The sequence below is a fragment of the Orbicella faveolata genome, unplaced genomic scaffold, assembly GCF_042242905.1.
Source record: "Orbicella faveolata isolate gen_17 unplaced genomic scaffold, um_ofav_v1 contig_3, whole genome shotgun sequence".
NCBI classification, from domain to species: domain Eukaryota; kingdom Metazoa; phylum Cnidaria; class Anthozoa; order Scleractinia; family Merulinidae; genus Orbicella; species Orbicella faveolata.
Genome location: NW_028301558.1, coordinates 16713162 through 16734456, shown reverse-complemented (window position 1 = coordinate 16734456; position 21295 = coordinate 16713162). Strand labels below are relative to the sequence as shown.

Genomic DNA, 21295 nt, shown 5'->3' with positions numbered 1-21295 from the left:
CTAAAAGAAGACAGTGATATCACAATCCAACTATGTCATTTTCGCAAGCTCCGGAAAAGCAGGGTCGACGCCAGAAAATCCGATAATTCGTAACGAAGCAAACAAAATATATATATATAAAAAAACATTTCGTTCATAGTTACTTAATTTTTTAACGCATAGCCTCTTGTAGGACCCTGAAGTAGACAAATTACCTCAAAACAGAGGTATATGGCGTGGCAAGCGAACCGAGATACCTGCGCAGCGGTCACGCTCTGAAGCACTTCAAATTTGTATGTAAATCAGTGATATACTGTATTGCGTCAGTGCGTTCGTGACAGTTATTGTAAAGTGCGTGCAAGTCGCAAGAACAACTTAATTGCAACGAGTAGCTTGCTTGACGTTTTACTCTTCTACTCCTCAGTTGATTACAAGGGATCATGAAGACACTGGCTTACGTTTTGTTGATTTCTATGTGTTTAGCAAAATCCTTAGCTGATCTTGAGCAGGGGGATTCGTTCTTTTCTCCTCTGGATGAAGACCAAAAAGTGAAGTTGTATTGGAATATTAGCACTGCAAACAAGGAAATTTATTTCACGGTGGAAGCCCAAACAGCTGGATGGGTCGGATTTGGAATCTCCAGTGGGCAAGGCAGAATGGCAGGAGCTGATATTGTGATCGGCTGGGTAAAGGATGGTAAACCTTACTTCAAGGTAACAAACGCGTTCAAAGTTTCGAATTAGCTTGATACGCTCCAGTAGGTTGCTCTGTTACGTTAATGCCTGATTCTTGCAAAAACTGCAAAAATACAAGTCGAGTTACGTAAACTTTGGACAAGGTTGCTGTGACTCAATACGTTCGGAGAGGGTCCAAAATAGCTTTGGCCGGTGGGATGCGGGATTTGGCTTTTTTTTCGGGGTGGTATTCGGGATTTAAGCAGAAAACAGTGGTGGGAAGCGGAAATTTCAATTTCAAGCGGGAGCGGGATTTTGTGTTTTTATGGGGTTGGGATGCGAGATTCGCAAGGGGAAAAGAGCGGGATACGGGATTTCAATTCTGTTTCAGGTTTCAGGTAATGAATAGTAACGGCTCTGTACCCTGCCAGGTTCTGTCAAACATATTCATTATCGCTCGACTATATCAGACTGTATGAGGTCTTTAAGCTTTTATGTTGGCCTCTGACATCAATGACATCTGTCGAGAGACCAATCTGTTTATTTTCGACATTTTTTGACGCGTGCATCTGTAATCTTGACCACCCGATCTCTTCTAGTTTCTTAGTCGTTCGACCTTTTCCTTCGGCTTTGGCTTGTTTAATTTTGGCCAGTATGGCCACATCAAATAGCGGTGAAAGCGTCCTACCGAACGAAGTACGCGACATTATAAATTGCGTCGCCATATATTACGAAAAGTGTGTGAGCGGGAATGCCTTCCTTCAGAAAGAAAAGTTCTGAGCCCAGGTTTCAAGGAGTGTGAAGACGCTGGATACTTTGAAAGAAACTCTCAGGTGGATTTATTTCTTTTAAAAACCTTGTCTACATTTGACTTTTCAAGACCTTCGATATGAGATTCTTTCACCGATATGTGGACAAAAGAAAACAAAACAGTACATCGTTTACGAAAAGAAACTTTACAATCATTTGTGCTAACTTTTCCTCTGTAAAATGCACAGAAACCTTATTACATAATAAGTCAAACTATTTTCGCGTTTTAATTGGTTCGTACTTATGATCTATTAGAAGACACACGCATAGATGACGTCATTAACATTCCTTTTTGTTTCTTGAAATATCAGAACTTCAGAGATACACTCGGCTATCGCCTCGTGTGTCACTGTATTGTTCTTACCACATTTTAACGTTATCTGTGACCTATCTGTGACCTTAATACACTACGACGTCCGGATTAAAAGTTCTTACCGTCTGGAATAATAGTACTTAGTACAAAGCAGGTTACTTATATGCCTGTACAACGTATTTAAATAAAAGTTGTTGTTGTTAATTAAATTTAAATTATCGAGGATGACAAGGCAGATTTTCTGCTGACAGCGGGTTACGGTCGACTGATATCATGCAAAACTATTTCAATATTAATAATAAAGTGCATTATCAAAGTGAAGTATGATCATCGCAGTAAATTTTCCAATTTAATCAACTGGAAAGAAGAAGCCTGAAAAAAAATCAGGGCTTCAACGGGATTCGAACCCGTGACCTCCGCGATACCGGTGCGATGCTCTACCAACTGAGCTATGAAGCCACACATTGGGAGCGAGGTCAATTAATTGAGTTCATATCTTCCCGTGAGTGAAATGATGTGAAGTATATATGAAATAATTCATATTTGAACTGCGGTAGTAGATGAAAGTGAAGTATGATCATCGCAGTAAATTTTCCAATTTAAGCAACTGGAAAGAAGAAGCCTGAAAAAAATCAGGGCTTCAACGGGATTCGAACCCGTGACCTCCGCGATACCGGTGCGATGCTCTACCAACTGAGCTATGAAGCCACACATTGGGAGCGAGGTCAATTAATTGAGTTCATATCTTCCCGTGAGTGAAATGATGTGAAGTACTTCACATCACATTGGGAGCGAGGTCAATTAATTGAGTTCATATCTTCCCGTGAGTGAAATGATGTGAAGGCTTCACATCATTTCACTCACGGGAAGATATGAACTCAATTAATTGACCTCGCTCCCAATGTGTGGCTTCATAGCTCAGTTGGTAGAGCATCGCACCGGTATCGCGGAGGTCACGGGTTCGAATCCCGTTGAAGCCCTGATTTTTTTCAGGCTTCTTCTTTCCAGTTGCTTAAATTGGAAAATTTACTGCGATGATCATACTTCACTTTCATCTACTACCGCAGTTCAAATATGAATTATTTCATACTTCACAAAGTGCATTATCGTTTGTCACACGGTGTAGTCACTTTAGATGTAGATCGCGACGTTTCGACTGCTTACTGCTAGTCTTCTTCAGGTGATAAGGTCGACTGATTGCACGGTATCATTTATATCACAAAGGTCGGCTGTGATTGGTGCATTTCGATCCTCCTATTGTTCCATTGTTCCGACGAGTAGCTGTTCTCTCTGTGGTCCGCTGTTATACCGTTCTCCTGTTGTTGTGTTTTTTGATCGTGGGCATCCATGCTTCAGGAATTTCAATTCCACTATCCCTGTTGATGTTTTTAGGGTGAAGTCTTATGTGAATAGCTCCCTTGACCCTACGTGTGTACCAGTGAGGATCTCGATCAATAAACTTGACCTCATTCCAAATAGGATAGTGGCCGGTCTCGTGGGTGTGTTCAGAAATGGCGGCGGTCTGGGTACGGGCGAGTCGTGTATTCCTGTCGTGTTCTTTGATTCTCTCCTGCATAGATCTCCCTGTTTCTCCGATGTAGACTTTGCCGCACTCACAGGGAATCCTGTAGACAACACCATCTTGTTTAGCCGGGTTGACGGTGTCCTTTGGGTCGCACTAAGTGTGACCGAAGTGTCGTGTCGGACTTGAAGACGGTGCGAATGCCTTGTTGTTCTAGGCAGCGGCGGAGAGACTCCGAAACTCCTTGGACATAAGGTAAAACGGCGGTGGATTTAAATTCCGCGACGGGCTCTCTTCTTGGGATTGTTCGTGTCTTTGTGTTCTTCTGTACAAACGAGGAGGGATATCCGTTAGAAACAAGTACAGATGACAGATGTTTCTTCTCTCCAGCGGCTACTGATGGTTTGGTCACGAGACGTTTAGCCCGTTCGTACAGACACTTCACAATACCGCGCTTTACTGACTGACGTGGTGTGAATCATACGCTAGGTACTGATCAGTATGTGTAGGTTTCCTGTAGACACTGGTGGTAAGGCGGCCATCAGGTTCTCTATAAACTGAGGTGTCGAGAAAGGCGATCTTGCTGTTATTCTCGATCTCCATGGTGAACAGTATTTTCAAGCCTGAGGTCACGGGTTTTCACTATACAGACCGACCCTGAGCCTTTTCTTCCTGCAGTGAATTGGCTTACAAGTGGGTTTGTTTACGCAAATTTGTTATTTAATCGGCTTACACCTCCTCTACAGAACAGATTTATTTCGAACTACTTTATGTTAGTTCCATTTCGTTCACCAGTTAAGTTCTCCAAAATTGTTTTTCCGGTGTGAAATTTCGTGCAAAGTTGGAAGTACTTTGTATTACGTACAAAAACAATTTACTCGAAATCAGACTTTTTCGAGCGCAAATTGAGTAGCACATAGCGAGGAAATCCGTTACGTGTATTCCACAGAAATTGTCTACAAAATACAGCAAGAATCAGAGAGGTAAACTTAGTGAAAAACTGTGACCGAGGTCTTGAAAATGCTGCCCGAGGCCGCAGGGCGAGGGCAGCATTTTCAAGCCTGAGGTCACAGTTTTTCACTATACGGACTGACCCTGAGCCTCTTCTTCCTGCAGTAAATTGGCTTACAAGTGGGTTTGTTTACGCAACTTTGTCATTTAATCGGCTTACACGCCGTTGCAAAAAAAATAAACCGTAGATATCGGTAATAGCCGCTGAAATTTTTTTTCCACTTAAACTTAATGTAAAAAATTCTCATTCCCCATTCCCCATTCCTCATTTATCATTCCCCATACCCATTCCCCGTTCCCCATTCCCCATTTCCCATTTCCCATTTTCCATTTCCCATTCCCCATTCTCTATTCCCCATTTCCCATTCCCCATTCCCCATTCCCCATTCCCCATTCCCCATTCCCCATTCCCCATTCCCCATTCCCCATTTCCCATTCTCCATTTCCCATTCCCCATTCCTCATTCTCCATTCCCTATTCCCCATTCCCCATTCCCCATTCCCCATTCATTATTTTCCATTCCCCATTACCCATTCGTCATTTTCCATTTCCCATTCTCCATTCCCCATTCCCCATTCCACATTCCCCATTCCCCATTCCACATTCTCCATTCCTCATTCCCCATTTTCCATTTCCCATTCTCCATTTCCTATTCCCCATTCTCCATTTCCCATTCCCCATTCTCCATTTCCTATTGCCCATTGCCCATTTCCCATTTCCCATTTCCCATTCCCCATTCCCCGTTACCAATTCTCCGTTTCCCATTCCCCATTCTCCATTTCCTATAGCTGGTTTTCACATGACGTCACTAAAATTCGAATAACAAAACTATTGATCTTCCTGAGATTTTACTTAAATGATGTATAAGAGCAGCTGAAAACTTATATTCATACAAATTTTCGCTCCGAATGGGTTCTTGGTTTCGTGATACACTACCCTTGAATTTCTAAGCCTTTGCGTAACGCGGCATTTACATGACGGACTAGAGAGTTGTCATGATGGTTAAAAAAGTGACTTATTTCGGGGAACTTGGCTATCTGAACAGTTCATGTCTTAGAAAAAGTATTATTTTAATATTTTAGAGTTTCTCGAGGGATAAATTCACGCTTTTGTTGCAAAACTCAGTGACAGATGTTTCTGTTGGTTTCCGGCCGCCATGTTGGTGCCCATATGGATGGGCACCAGCATGGCGTCTCCATATAAATCTCTATAAATTTGGGTACAAAATTTCTCCGCATATCTCGCATAAGAAAAATTGTGAAAAGATTTTTTGCGAGAGTCTTTGCATATTTACCTTCTTTCATTTCCCAGATTCTGGACTTTATCTATTGACCGGTTTTGATTTTTATTTTGACCTATTTTTTATTTTGACCCCATTTCCTATTCCCCATTCCCCATTCCCCATTCCCCATTCCCCATTCCCCATTCCCCATTCCCCATTCCCCATTCCCCATTCCCCATTCCCCATTTTCTATTTCCCATTCTCCATTCCCCATTCCCCATTCCCCATTCTCCATTCTCCATTCTCCATTCCCCATTCCCCATTCTCCATTCTCCATTCTCCATTCCCCATTCCCCATTCCCCATTCCCCATTCCCCATTCCCCATTCCCCATTCCCCATTCCCCATTCCCCACTCCCCACTATCCATTCCCCATTCCCCATTTCCCATTCCCCATTCGCCACTCCCCACTATCCATTCCCCATTCCCCATTCCCCATTCCCCATTCCTCGTTTTTCATTCCCCATTCCCCATTCCCCATTCCCCATTCCTCGTTTTTCATTCCCCATTCCCCATTCCCCATTCCCCGTTCCCCATTCCCCATTCCCCATTCCCCATTCCTCCTTTTCCATTTCCCATTCTCCATTTGCCATTCCCCATTCCTCGTTTTAGTAACATCCGTGTTCTTGGTTTGATTTTAAAATGACGTTTTGTGTTCGTGTTTGTTGGTTTTGTGTTTGTGTTTAAAGTGTTGCGGACTTTGTGATTCTGTTTTATATGTTATGCCCCTTTTTGTATCCGTATTGTGAGATTTCTGATTCTGTGTTGTTCATATCGGCTACCGTAGATAAGCTTCTGGATAAAATACAATCGTTAAGTTTGATCATGAAAAACAGTCAATTGTTTACCCAAACTTTTAGTTACAAATGTTCTATTCAACAATTAGATTGTTCGCCTTCGACTGCTATCGCGTGATGCTTGATTAGGGCTGTGCCCTCGTCAAATGTCACGAAAGCGAATAACCTAATTGTTTGAGGATATATCTACTAGTCGTTAAAAAATTTTGTCAAAATCCCCTCACAGACACCTCGTAAACGCGAAGAAGCGGCCGTCATTTTGTTAACAACCGCACACTGCCACTCTACTCACTATCTACAACAGAATACCTAGTGAGTAGCATAGCGAATCAGGGAACGGCATTCGTGATAGAATGCTGGTAGATTTATACTAAAACTCGATAGAGACACAGACAACTTTTTTTTTCCAATATATTCTTGTAGCAAATCAGTACCACGAGGAAGGAAGAAAAATAATTCGTGTATTTCGATTATCAAAATGTAAATTCTCTTTTCATGCCTCATTGCGTTAACGGCTTGTTGCATTCAGAATTCACTGAGTCGAGTTAAGTTATATTAAGTTATATTTTTTTTGTGGTGGGCTTTGAAAGGAATCTGCATTTTAAAGCACTAGTCATGGCTCTTCCTGGATTATGATCGGCCTTTTGAATAGCTTTCTTGACAACCTGATGATAAATCTCTGATGATGAAAGCGGGATGACAATGGATATTCTCTGAAAAAAACTCGGCTCGAAGCAACCGAACAGATGAACATTTCGCTATCCAACCATCAAAGAGAACACGAAATCGCGTCTAAGTGACCTGCATGTAGTACTTCCTTTCAGTATTTTACACCTAAAATCATACTAACTCGAAGTTAAACGAACTTTTGCTTTGAATCTTCTTCTGTCGCATTTTATTTAATTTTATTATTATTTTTTTTTTCGATGTTGTGAGAATGCCACAAAATATAGCTCTGAAAATATTTGAAACAAATTTCTCAAGTGCTTCTTTTCGCCGAATTTATATTGGAAATTGATAGGAAAATACTTAGCAAGATATTTCTTGTTGATTTCGAGTTTGTTTAAGACAGAAAAAGGGCTTTTGTAAAGCGCTATTAAATAGCGATAGAAATACCGCTATATAAATAAAGTATTATTTATTTGTTTATTTATTTATTTATTTATTTATTCAGTGGATGTTCATGAAATGGCCATAAATCGTAAAAACCTTTGTAAACATGTCTGAAAACATGTCATGGCTATTGTGAGAACTTTATTGATTGCTCTTATTATCCATGTTGTATGTATTTGCTGTTGCCTATTGCAGATACTTGCCATCAATTAAAAGTTATTGATCAAAACTCCACCAAATATGCACCTTACTTAAGATGAAGCCACGGAGAGAAATCAAATTGCCTACAAATGAATATCTTTGCTTTGAATTTCATTTTGACATGGCTTTTCTTGTTGTACAAATACTAAACCAAAGACAGCTAATTTAATATGCGTGAATTAGTGACAAATGACCATTTTTGGGAATCTCCCTAACTTAAAGGGAATAAAATATTTTGACCTAATTTTTTGCCATAATCATTAACTCACCAAATCCCAATGTTTTTTTTACCAAGTTTGAGCGAAATCAGTGATTCGAGTTGTATCACCTCCTGCCTGGTTTTCTCATGGACGCACTTTTAAGGACGTTCGCGCGAAAATGTTCTACTCGATAGATTTTCTTCAAACTTCTACTACGGACAGATAATGACTTATGGACTTTGTTTCAGAGATAAAGCATGTGGAAAACTAGTCTGATTTTGAAAACATGGCGCAAGTGAATCAGTCTTCCAGGGCTTTTAGCTCAAAATATCAAGGATGAATCAACGGAAACAAACTATCCTAGTAACATTTTGTATAAGTGAATCAGTTGCATTAATAATTGCAAATGTTGCCAACGTTTTCACAAAACTTAACCCTTGAAGTTAAGAGGCATTTGAAATCGCCGTACAGATAAACGAAGAGCAAAAAAGAACGGAATTCGATGGTGCATTTTGCAAAAACTTCTAACTTCTTTTCGATAGATTTTCTTCATTTTTTCGCTAAACGTAGAAAATCGGTAGAGAAAATGATCCATTAAAAGAAAAATGGGGGTCGCCGAACGTCCAAGATCGTTAAATCCAGGCAACGCCTTACCGCGCTCGATGCATGACGCGGCGTGTGAATTTGCGTGCGCAGTATGCGCAGAAACAATTAGCGCGAACGTCTTTAAGATCATTCCTCACATTTGCATTGCGCATCCTTACTGCACATAATTTATGGCGTCATTAGCGCGCGCTCGTGCTCGCGCATATTGAAAACACGACGGATTTGCCTTGATATTGAACTCTTTCAGTCGAAAAATGGCTCTAGCTCACCAACGAGCACGGGCAGCCCAATTTTTTTTCCAGTCATTGTAATCAACTAATCATAAGCTTCGCGTGAGAAAAGACTGATCTAATTTCTATTGCTGAAAATTGAATAAATAAGAAAAATAGCAGATACACTGTGGTCTTTTCTATCTTGCAGTCGGTAACCACGTCAAGAAATTTGGTTCAATTTTTTAATCAAGGATTTGGCTTTCTGTCTGAATCAAACTTAAAATGTTTATTTGTGTCCGACACAATGTATTGACTGTAGGTTAATGCGTTTTCTTATGAGTCTGGGCTCACAAAGATTTTACAATTACTGGGAATGCGTTTTTATAATAAGCATTAAATAATGCCAAAATGGGGCATTTTCAATGCGTCACTGCTCCTTAATGAGCATGGGCACCCCCCTTTTTTATTTCAAAATTGAAGTTATCATATGACAAATATTCAGTGGACAAAGGTTGAACAAAAATCTATTGTCACTTTTATTTCAGAGGAATTACCTTAAGACTTGAAATTTCCCCTGCTTCTCCACGCGAGTTTGCCATATATGTATACCAATTTGATAGAGAGACAGTAAAGAGGCTATTAATCTTTTTACTCAATATGTATGCAAGCTGACAACGGTTCTCAGACTAATTCTGCAAGGGATCACTGATCTTTTGCAGGACCGTCATGCGGATGGTCACATGACACCCCAGATAGATTCTCAGCAGAACTATGAGCTAATATCTCTGCTGGAGAGTGGTGGCAAAACTACACTGACGTTTAAACGAAAGTTTGAAACTTGCGATCCCGAGGACAACGGAGTTCAGGTAAATATTTGCCCGTGTACCGATTCATTGAAGCTACTGATAAACTGCAAAGCCGTGAACGAAGATCCTGCTTGATTGAACGTTGGATCTCACAGGAGATCTACCCAGCTAAACCTGAAAAGTAAAACGATGATAAGTCGAAGACTATTGCAAGGCTGGCATAACGTCGTATATATATAATACACTAAGCAATCAACTGGTCGCTAGTAATTACTCTGTTGTGATATTTTTGTTTTTCTACAGGAAGGAACAACTAAACTCATCTACGCATTTCATCCAGACGACCCTTCCTCTGAAGACAACATTCCACCACACGATTTCAAAAGCAGAGGAGCTAGAAGTGTATTCCTGCTCAATACTATAGACAATATCCCCAAACTACCTGATGACACCAAGACTTTCAACTTTACTAATAACAAGGTAAAATTGTTGAGACGAAAACAGCCAGCCGCTTGCTTGATTTGTGCTGAGAAAACGATTTCGGATATCGCAAGAGTATATAAGCTCATCAACAGGGGCGTTCAGTTCTTTATGGCAACGCAACGGAAAGTTCGAATGCATTTTTCGTACGTGTTTCATTCGAGTTACAAAAACATTAGTGGGAGCTTGGGAAAATCAAAAATGCCTAATTGAGAAGATAAGCGCTAGCTGTTGCAAATGCCGTTTCTATTGACTTTCTGGGCTTCTTTCAAACCTCCGAGTGTTCCTATGAAGAAACTGTTTTTAAATTCTTTTAGAGAATAGTGTCAGGTAACTTCAATGAAACTTCTCAGTTTTCATTGCGGTTTCCCAAAATTAAATTCTCATTGCTTGCCGTGCGCAATCAGATGGCTAGTTTAGTGTGTCTATTGAGGTGATCCTGGGTCTTTCCGTGCAGATTAGACTTTTCAACTGTGGCATTTTGGCCGCTTGAAAACTGGGGCAAGCGAGGATATTTCCTCCGGAGGAAAAATATGGCGGCGGTACATTTTACCGCCATGAAATACGAACCTCATACAGGGATAGCCATAATTTTGCATTAACTGTCCCTGTGCTTATCGTGTTGTATATGCTAGGTTTGAAAATTTTAGACGTTTTTGTAAGTTTTTTGAGCGTTGTTAAGGTTTTCGTGCGCTAAAATGTATGTGTAAATTTAACGTGCCAATCACCACCTTTGTTTTTCCCATGGAAGATTACATTTCTCTCGCCTTCAAGGGTTGTGCGCGACTTTGCGTGCCTTAATAATCGGGGAACGCTTGCTACGTTGGCTATTTTACGGATTTATAGAAACACTGCTTTTATCATGCGCTTTCTTTTGTTTTTCCTAACATTTAGCCTTTCTTTTTTTCTTTATCTCTCGTAGACAGCTTTACCGACTAAAAGAACCACTTACTATTACCGTGTGTTCGAGTTTCCAGAATTCCAGAGGAGACATGACATCATTCGGGTATGGTGACTTACTTTCAGCTATAGCAATTAGACTCCTGATTAGTTTACTGATAGTGCTTTTGATACTTAACCCCTCTTAACGACTCTTAGCTGTAAATAGCGTCGCAAAAATAGTTGGTTAGAAGAAAAGGAAAGGATGCACAAGTGAATGAAAGATCATGTATTTGAGCTGTGAAGAAAAATGATACGAAGACATGATTGGTCATCCCAGACTCGCCATTATACAAACAACTTAAGCAGTTGTGAAATTAAAGCCTAAAACGATTCATGTTCAGGCTTGCACGGGATTCGAACCCGTGACCTCAGCGATACTGGTGCAGTGCTCTACCAATTAAGCTATCCGCCGGAGCCGACTGAGAGCCGGTCACGTTGTGAGTTGGTAATTTCGTTATTCTCTAAACATTTTTCTTTTAATAAATCGTTAATTTGATACCATTGCAGTGGACACGTCCATCAAGCAAGGCACTTTTTCTGGTCGATTCCAATTGATCCCTAACGCGAGAGTACACTTGCCTACTTTAATTTTAATTTGTTTCCCATTTCAGATTGATCCTATAATTCAGGAAGGTAACGAGGGGGTTGTACACCACATAGTTCTTTATGAGTGCAGCGATGATTTCCCGAGGAGTAACCTGAGCTATGAAGGCATACTTGATTCTCCAGACATGCCGCCTGCGGTAGAGGATTGTGCTGGGCCTACTGTGATTGTGGCCTGGGCAGTTGGAGGAGCGGTATTGGTTACAAAGTGTTGTGCACATGATCATCCATAATATATTAGCTAAAAAGCGGAGCTCCTGGGCCAGTTTGTTCAAAGCCCGATTAAGCTAATCCAGGATAAGCGAGAATTTTGATTTGAGTTTTGTAACTTTGGGTTAGATTTTCTGTTTATATTGTTTGGCCTTTTGTTTTAAATTTGAATAATTTCAAACTTCCCAAAACAAAAACAGTGAAAAGCATTTTTATACACGAAAAATATTTACTTTGGTTAGCTTTTAATCCTGGGTTAACGTTAACCGGTTTCCGATCAACCTAGCCCTGTTACAATAAGTTGACCTGACATGAGTCCGCGATCCAATCGGAAACCAGCTCTTCGTCAGCGGTCAACTTTAAAATACACGTGATCTCGTTAAGCTCTAAACTTGATCCCTCGATATGGTCACGTGATAGTGGTCATCGAGTACCTTATTTTGACGAGTGCATGTCAATTGACTATAACATGGATGCCCAGTATCAAAGAACTTAACGCTGTAAACCAAGGCGGCATATCGGCTGTATGTCTCTGTCAACCCATACACTTGTCTTGGCAGTCTTCCCTTATGTTGTCTCAGATGTACGCTTGTTCTAATGATATCACTTACCTGATTCACAGTCGTTCTATTATCCTGAGCACGTGGGATTATCCATTGGAGAGCACGACAGCCCAAAGATTGCAGTCTTGGAAATCCACTACGATAACTATGAAAACAAAGCAGGTAACGTTTGCGGAGTAAAAATGTTTTAAGCGCTTTGCTGTCGCGACAAATCTTTTTGCTGAGCGAGCGTTGAATAATTTGGTCGCCTGTTGGCCGGCACGCATCTTAAAATCGTAGAGCGTAGCGGGTTGCTACGGGCCTTTTCAGTTCCTGTCACCGTTCAAAATACGCTCCATGGCCCTGACTATAAAATAATCATTTACTCTTTTCGTTCCAGGTATCATCGACAGTTCTGGTTTACGTTTTCACTACACAAGCCAACTTAGAAAGTACCAGGCTGCTATGTTAACAGTTGGATTGAATGTGCCGGGGTCCCTTGTCATCCCACCCTATCAAGATAACTGGATAACGGAGGGCTATTGCGTTGAAGAATGCACTGCTGAGGTTTGTTTCCGTGTTTAGCTTCAGTTATTTTCTACATTTTGTGGTAAACGATTCGATTGCTGCCGCTGGTTAACTGATTAACATGTATTATTTCGGTATCTAGGTGTACGATACGGGGATGTTGGAAAAGATTTTAGCGTTTTCCTCTACCTCTGTTGTAGCTGCTGTTAATGATGTTGTTTTTGTACTTGTTTCTTTGAATCCCAGAGACCAACAGAAATGCAAGCTTTGATCATGAAAAGAGCTAAGAAGGAATCACGGTTGAAAGGCGTCAATCTCTTCCCTATGCATGAAATAGTGTTTTAGTATGCGAAATTCCCAAGCATGCGGCATAATAAAGCTGAAGCTGCCTGTCATTTTTATTGAGCTCAATAGAATGCGTAGCATGATCTAATCACGTTCGGGATTTTGCTCGTATGAACTACATACTGAGAGCTAGCTATTTAATATTATTGCCCGACATTTTTGTTGGTGGTCTGATAATTAGCGAGCTGGAAGTGATTTATCATACACGAAAGACCGTGTTTGACCACAACTCCAAATCCCGTGAAGAGAGTTGAAAATACGACGCACAGCGGAGTATTTTTGACAGACTTTGACGTGTTTGGAAATGTAGTCAAACACTGTCTTGACTGAATGTTTGATCCGTCTCCTCAATCGAAACTAAAACTAAAGAGAAAACGGAGGAATAAAAGAGTGAAAATCTATTCTAATTATGATCAGATGTCCAAACAACGTCACGGTCATGATTTCATTTGCTTTAACCTTGACGGATTTTTGAGTGTGGAGATTCGAGTGTTGGTCGAGGAAATTGAGTTGTGCTCTTAGGCAAGACACGCGTTTCTCTCACCGTGCCCCTTTCCAGCCCTGGACCGAGTTGTTAAAAGGGAGATTAACGCTATTCCAGGTTTAAAAGTTAACCGAAGTATAATTTTTTCTTGGACAAAAATGTTTTTTACTGCTTATGTTTTGTGTAATTTGAGATTATTCAAACTCAAAACTGAAGGACAGACAATATAAATTGAAAACCTCACCCAAAAATTACCAAACTGAAGTTAAAATTCTTGTTAATCCTGGCTTAGCTTAATCGGGTTTGAACAAACCGGCCCAGGTGTTCAAATGGGTACTGGCGGATTAGATGCTGGGGATAACCCTGCGACGGACTAACCCATCTCATCCAGGGAGGAGTAGAAATACTCGTAGTCGCTTAGTGCTACAGAAACCGGGCTAAGCACGGGCTAGTTGTATGGGCCACTCGGCCCGACACGGACTTTACCCTGCCATGACATCAGTTTTATTTCACAGGGTCTAAAAGGGTCAACACTGCCAGGTGGAGGAATCCGGATATTTGCCATTGTTCTTCACACTCACTTGACAGGTTAGAGGCAAGAACTAGCGCTAGTAGACCATATATCTTACTGTCTGAATGAATGATAAGTAATAGTAATTGGACTGCGTGTCGCACGATTCAGTGAGTAATCGCTGGAGTAATTTTAAAAGGGGACGAACGACGGGTGCGAGGCCGATTTGAAATAACGAGCACGATTACTCCATTAATCATAACAATTACAATTTCTTCAAATGTGATTGGTGCATAAACTGCTGTATTTTGCTCTAATTAACCTGCAAAGTTGTAATCGGACAGTGTAATCGGACAGTTGGCTGTAATCGGACACCTGTAATCGGACAGTTACATGAGCCAATCATTTTAAGTCCTCTCCACTAAATCCACCGATCACAACATTGATTGCAATCACTATAGTAACCACTGACTGAGACTGACTTTGTAAAATTGTGGAGGTTTAGTCTCTGGTGAATGTTTTGAAAGAGACTTGACAGCCATTTTGCGAGCTGTTCTCCATATTTTATAATTATGATATTTAAAATGACAATAAAAACCTCTCTATCAAATCAAACTTTTACTTTTGTGGGAAATTGTAATCGTTATGATATAATGGTAATAGGACTGAGTGGAGTCCAATTCAGTAAGTAATCATACTCGTGATTAACAAATCGGACTCCCGCTTCGCGGTCGTCCGATTTTGTTAATCACTCGTATGATTACAGACCGAATTGGACTCCACTCAGTCCTATTACCATTATTTATTAAATCAATTTTGAAATCACTGGTTATCCTTGCAATCTGATTGGCTCTCAGTGGTGCGATTTATTCACGAATCACACTATTTTTTGCTCTAAATCGCATCTTTTTCTCAACCAATGAAAATGGGACAGTAAAACAAAACAACCAATCCGATTTCAAGATTAGTTTAAAGTAGTCAATAAAATTTGAGGAAAATGAAAGGCAAAAAGCCATTGTGTGGAGAATTTTGCAACTACACGTACCCGCTATTGCCAAAACTTTGTTGTTACTGTAGTTTTTTTCCAAAAAAATTGACCACTTTAATTAGTTACAGTTTCTGAATGACGATTATGAGCTCCTTCAGGCTGAAGACCTACTTTAATGGAAGTTTCCACCTTTCAGTGGCCATTTTGACGAATATTTTGGCGATTTTTCTTCAACATCTGCTCAAGATCCGTATGATACCGAGTCCAGTAAAACGTAAACAAACGAAAACCACACAACAACAAATTCAGAGCCATCTCAAGAAGGTAGATGTTTCCAGGTTTGCGGTAGTTTCAAACGAAGCAACAAAAAAGCTCAACTCTGTCGCTGTGAATAAACATAGTCAAAATACGCCCCAGTGCACAAAACGGTGAATGGAGGAACGTCTTACGAAGCCGGTGCTAGTCCCGCCATCTCTGAAATATCTTGAAACAAATGGCGCCGCAAGAACTTGACAAGGTCCTGAGTATTGAGTCCTACGCCAAGGTCACAAAAAGAAACGGAGATGGTAACGAGCTGGATTCCCTTAAAATCATGCCATTAAACAGTGTTTACTGGACATCGTGCATTCGAGGGAGTTTCACAACTCAAAAGAAATTAATCGCAGAATTACACAGGATGCACCTTCAAATTCCTTCTCTAAAGACAATGAAAGTCTCAGCCTCAACCATAGAGGAAAGGAAGGCCTTCCATCATTGATTCAGACGACGAGAACTGAACTTTTGTACCTAAAGTAGAATATTTTCGTTTTGAATTCAGAACTGCTTGTTTCCTTGTCATGCTCGAATGAGTTTTCGTCACATGACATCGTTTTGCATACTAAATGGCCGTAAAGGCGTTTCTGGTTCTGCTTTTTTTAACAAACCGGCTACTGGAACAATGCACCAAAAATCTAAAATTTAAGGCGATAAAATTGTGCGATTTCAAAATGGATCTAATAAAGTGGCAATTGAACTTCGTGTCGTGCAATTTTGCTATGAAATCATACTTGTGATTTCAAATCGAACTAGTGTTGTGCACCCGTTCAATTTTGAAATCACTCGTATGATTTCAGACCAAATTGCACTCCACTCAGTTCAGTTACCATTATAAATTGTCCATTATAGATGAGAGTATGTAAACACGATTGTGACGTTTTAGATCAGCGAATATTTTTGAGAATTATTTTATAAAAGCAATAGAGCACTTTTTCCGTATTTACATAGCCTCATCTAAACACTGGAGGGTTGGGAGAATTCTCGAAAGTTATGCATTGTCTCAAATTTCCCAACCCTGCTCGTCACTGGTTTAGATCAGGCTATGTAAACACGGAAAAAGTGCTCTATTGCTTAACTAATACACAAACAATTCTGGAAAATATTACAACTATATATATGAGGGTATGCTTGAATTTATTAATCCTTTTTTAAATAAGGTCGTGGGGTATATGTTCGACATGTGAGAAAGGGAGTGGAACTTCCAGAGATCGGCAGGGACGACCATTATGACTTCAACTTTCAGGTGAGTCGGTACACACACAAATTAAGGTGAGAAAATTATAACTTTCCTCGAACTGAAACGCTTGGTACGTAGGCTAATTAAGCATAGAATTGTACTACATGTAAAATTGATTAAGCTTGTATTTTTAAAAGTTATGGATGTATGCAGAGACACGGCCCCATGGTGGCGAAAGGTTTTGAGGTGAGCTTTGTTCTGAACTATCTCCTTTCTTTTGTCTTTGATCGAAGGAGTACCATTCTCTCAGGAGGGAGGTAACAGTCTTACCGGTAAGAAAGAATAACTGAAGGTTGTCACAAAATACACATGAATTTGCAGTACGTGATATCCTGTCACTTTATTCCTGTTTTTGATATTTTTTTGACAGGGAGATTCCTTAACAACAGTCTGTAAATACCGGACAGGAGCAAACCAGACAAATGTATGTAGAGTTGGATACTTTCCCTTACTTTATTTTAATTTACCAGTTGCTACTCTAAAAAAACAATGAAAACATGAAATGGCTGTGACTGAAAGAAAGAAAGGTTTCATTTCCAAACAATATAAAATGAGCAAATAATAGTGACAGAGGATGATATACAGTGCACAGATAACCAGGATCCGATAACAGAGGTTAACTTTGCATGGGAGTATGTCGCTTGGACCGCATAAAAATTTCTGTTGTCCGTGTTTTAAACCTTTGTTCGTATTACTCTTTTCAGGCCAGCCGTCTCAGTTTAAGTATTCTTATTATATGGCTTGTGTTTGTAGCCCGGCGATATAACGCGCGCTCTGATTGCAGTGATTGGCCAATTGTAGGGCATTATTCTCCCTTATTATACGGCTGTGTCTCACAAGGACTGAGTACTACTGAATTCACGAATTTGATTGGTTAAAATCGATATTGGAAGCGGTCTAGATTTTCCCATCTAGACCGGCATCTAGATCAGTAATGTTTTGCAGTGAAAAACTAAAAAGTGAAGTCATTGACTATTTTCTTCTAACAATATCTATCTATGGAAGTGCCAAAACGTTTGATGAGAAAAAAACACTCAAACAGGTCAACAGTTTGCGTGTCCTGAACTTTATTGTGATTGGTTCAGTACCAAATTAACCTTTTGGAATCAAATCCAAATGTTGATGCTTTTCTGAGTTTCACAGTAATAAAAAGAAGCGATTGCATAAATTTTAAGTCCACTGTCCAAGTTCCTGAGTCCTCACATTTCCAAATTTTATGGCGAGGCGAGCATTTCCGGTCCGGGATCATTTACGGTACAATCTGGGGATCATTTTCGGTCCTGCGATCATTTGCGGTACAAGTTTGGGATCATTTGCGGTTACGGGATCATTTGCGGGTCGGGATCATTCGCGGGCTTGTACAGTTCTCTCGTTCCTCGAGAACGCAATTAGGATTGCGTTACACTACGTGAACACAATTAATGGAATGCTCTGGGAGTGGGCACCGAGACCAACCAAACTCTACGCAGTCTATGCTTGTTTCTTACAATAAGTGCCGCGAATAATTTGACACAGTTAGCAGCAGTGTAATATCGAATTAATTGTTTACATATATTTTTCAGGGTGGTCTTGGTACAGATAACGAAATGTGCCTCTCTTTCCTCGCTTACTACCCGAAAATGAAATTAACAGGATGCTTGTCAAATTACGAGCCTGCCTGGGAAAAGTTTTCTGACAAAACACATGCAGAGTAAGTTTGTGCCATGAAAAACGGCATTTGATACATAAAGCGACCACACTTTTCCATGTCCACTCAGCAGAAAGAAAATGGTTTGCCGTGTTTTATTTTCCATTTTCCATTAGAAGAGTTCAATTTACCCCCATCAGATCAATGCTTTTTTTTGACCATTTAATTTGTTTATCATAAGTTTATTCTCCAGCTGCCAACTATAATTTGGCAGAGCAACAGTCTTTATCAGCGGCAAAATTAAGGCCACATAGTAAACAAGGATGAATTTCTAGCCTCGTAAATACCATTTTCATACAAATTGAGATAAACTTGAAAAAAAATTACAGTAAGGCCGATGCTTATCCAGTTTAGCCAAATGCAGTTCGCGTTTATTGTGTACAGTATTGCTCGTCCCGGCTTGCCCCTTTTTGGACCTTCCGCTGTGTTTCTTTATATTTCTTCTACAGTTTGAAGCCATTTTTTGAGATATTTCAGGTAATTCTACGACCATTAATTCCTTGACTGTACCTCTCTATCATCGTTCCTTCTTAGTTTCCCGAACCCTTCAGAAAAATGGACAGATAAGTTGATCTCTGAACTACGCAAAAGTTATCAAGACACGGACGACGTTTACGCCTATTGCTTACCGGTGAGTATTGAATTAGGATTAAAGTATCGAGTCTCGAGTCCAGTTTGAGATGAGGCATCGGGGAAGGAGCGCGGGCTCCTTTCCCGTCCAGCGGCTGGTAGTCGCGCGCCTAGAATCAGAGTTATGAGATACTGACCTTAGTAGCAATTCCTGTTCAATTGTGCACTGCTTCTTGCTTTCAGAATTTAAGGCTTACTTATTCTCCATCCCTATCAACCGAAACAGAGAAATTATGAGATCACTTGGCAGCACGCAATTCGTGTAAATTTGTGTAAAACAAGTTGTCAGTATCCTAGTGAAAGAATGAAAGGTCGTGGGTTCGAATCCCGTTCAGAGCCTGAAATTTTTTCAGGTCATTTTTCCAGTAGTGTTATGTTTGCATTCGCATCTTTCATTCTTTCATTATTTAATTGCTACTGTTGGACATCTATTACCATGGAGTTATCCTAGTGTTTCTAAAAACCTGAACTGCATCAAGGGTCATCTTCCGAAGGGAATTCCAGTATCGGCCAGCGTGAACCCATGTGACAACGTGCAGTGAGCGGTGAACTTGGCTGCTGGAAACATACCAAGTTTCCAGGGCTTTAACTCTCACCACAGTGGGCCTAGAATATGGGCACCTTTTATAATCTTTTGTCTCCTGCTTCTTAGGATTATTGGAAGAAATTGGTCTCCAGGCCAGTCATCAATACTCCGTTGAAGAAAGAGCCAGTCTGTGAGGAGATCTCGAGCTCCTGTGACAAACTGGCCTCATGCAGCCTTGTGTTTGTGGCAGCGGTTTTTATGTTGTTCATCTCCTATTTTTACTGATATGACGTCATAGGATCCAAGAAGTTACGTATTTTAATTCAATCAATTTAATCAATTCTTCGACGATGCACAATTTGCGATCAGCCTTAATCTTCCCAAATCTAATCAAGTTTGTTTGTTTTCGACAGATAATTAGCTAGTACTTTTTTGTTATTTCCTCTGCCTTTTAAACACGCTGTTTAGAAGTGTAACGGCTTACGTTTCGTCCAAACACATGAAACAAATGGTGACGAAATTTACAAGCACCGTACTGTAAGGTATATGAGTTAACTTTCTGGAAAATTTGAACCCAGGTCTCTTTCTAAGTCTATGGACTCTGGATATTGAATTCAACTCAGATGTTTGACTTGTGCGTTGTCTTAAGTGTAAGCAAGTACAGATATCTATAAGGATCTGTACTTAGTCCAAAACTCAGTTGCAGCTATTAGATTACGAGTAGTGCATCTTCCGCTTCTCTCGCGCGGCCAGTTTTTTCTTACGGTTTTCTTTCGCGTCGCACACGAGGGACTAAGCGAAAGAGAGACTACTCATAGTCTAAATATTGCTTACTGACTGTGTATAACGAATAAGGAGCTGCTTTACAAACGTCTTGGTAAGATGTCACATTACAAAGTAAGATGTCACGCATTTTTATGTATTGCACACTCAGTCAATAATGTCTTGAAATCAGACGTTCTTCTATCGAGGGGGGGTCGGGGGGTAAAAAGAAGGTTCACTGTATAACAAAACACTGAAAGCACAATAAAGCAGATTTGCACTGAAAATTTAAGAGCAAATGTCTACTAAAGTCATATATGGTGCGTTAAGACTTAAAAAATAAAATTAGCTCTACTTTTGCATATAAGTAGGCCTTAGTAAAGGTGAAAACCTTATGGGTTTTTTTTCTTCAAATATTTCGGGATTTCAGAGAAAGAAGAATTTAATGGAAAGGTCTATTGGCAATAATTTTATTGCTTTAAAGAAATGCAAAAGAACAAGTTTGTCTGCCTCGTTTACGAAATTTTTTTTTTTTATTGTTATTTAAAACAGACTGAGACCAAGTCTAAATGTGCAATCTAACTCCATTCGTGCGAAAGCTTTTAATTGATCAAATTTTTGGCATGCTTTTTATGTTTTTAACACCCCTTATTTATCTTTTAGCACATATTTTTACTTCATTATCCGGCTTTCCCTGTATACTGATATATTAATGTTTTAGCATAATTTTTTTATATATCGGGATTTTGTAGCGCAACGTAACTTTTTCGTGGGTTCGAGTGCCCACTTATTCGACAAATTTGAAAGAGGGGGACATAAAGGTTTGCAATATTACGGTATTGGACAATTTTTCCTGCGGTATTTCGGTAATTTTAATCTCGAAATGCGGTGTCGCGGTATTCTCCGAACCTGGGGGATGCGGTTTTCATTCAGCATTTTGGACGGTATCAAAATTATCCTTCAAGTCCCCCAGCGTTTTC

General features: G+C 40.1%; 1 protein-coding gene across 1 annotated transcript; it reads left to right on the top strand.

Moving 5' to 3' along the window:
- Window positions 1-290: 290 nt before the first annotated feature.
- LOC149106665 (DBH-like monooxygenase protein 1) lies at window positions 291-20614 on the top strand. The gene is made up of 14 exons (XM_089297944.1): window positions 291-692; window positions 9439-9585; window positions 9829-10005; window positions 10928-11011; window positions 11559-11744; window positions 12383-12485; window positions 12703-12869; window positions 14175-14247; window positions 16631-16716; window positions 16944-16982; window positions 17081-17134; window positions 18273-18400; window positions 18932-19028; window positions 19680-20614. The coding sequence occupies exons 1-14, from the start codon at window positions 420-422 to the stop codon at window positions 19836-19838; spliced, it is 1773 nt and encodes a 590-aa protein (XP_089154070.1). The 5' UTR covers window positions 291-419; the 3' UTR covers window positions 19839-20614.
- Window positions 20615-21295: the final 681 nt, after the last annotated feature.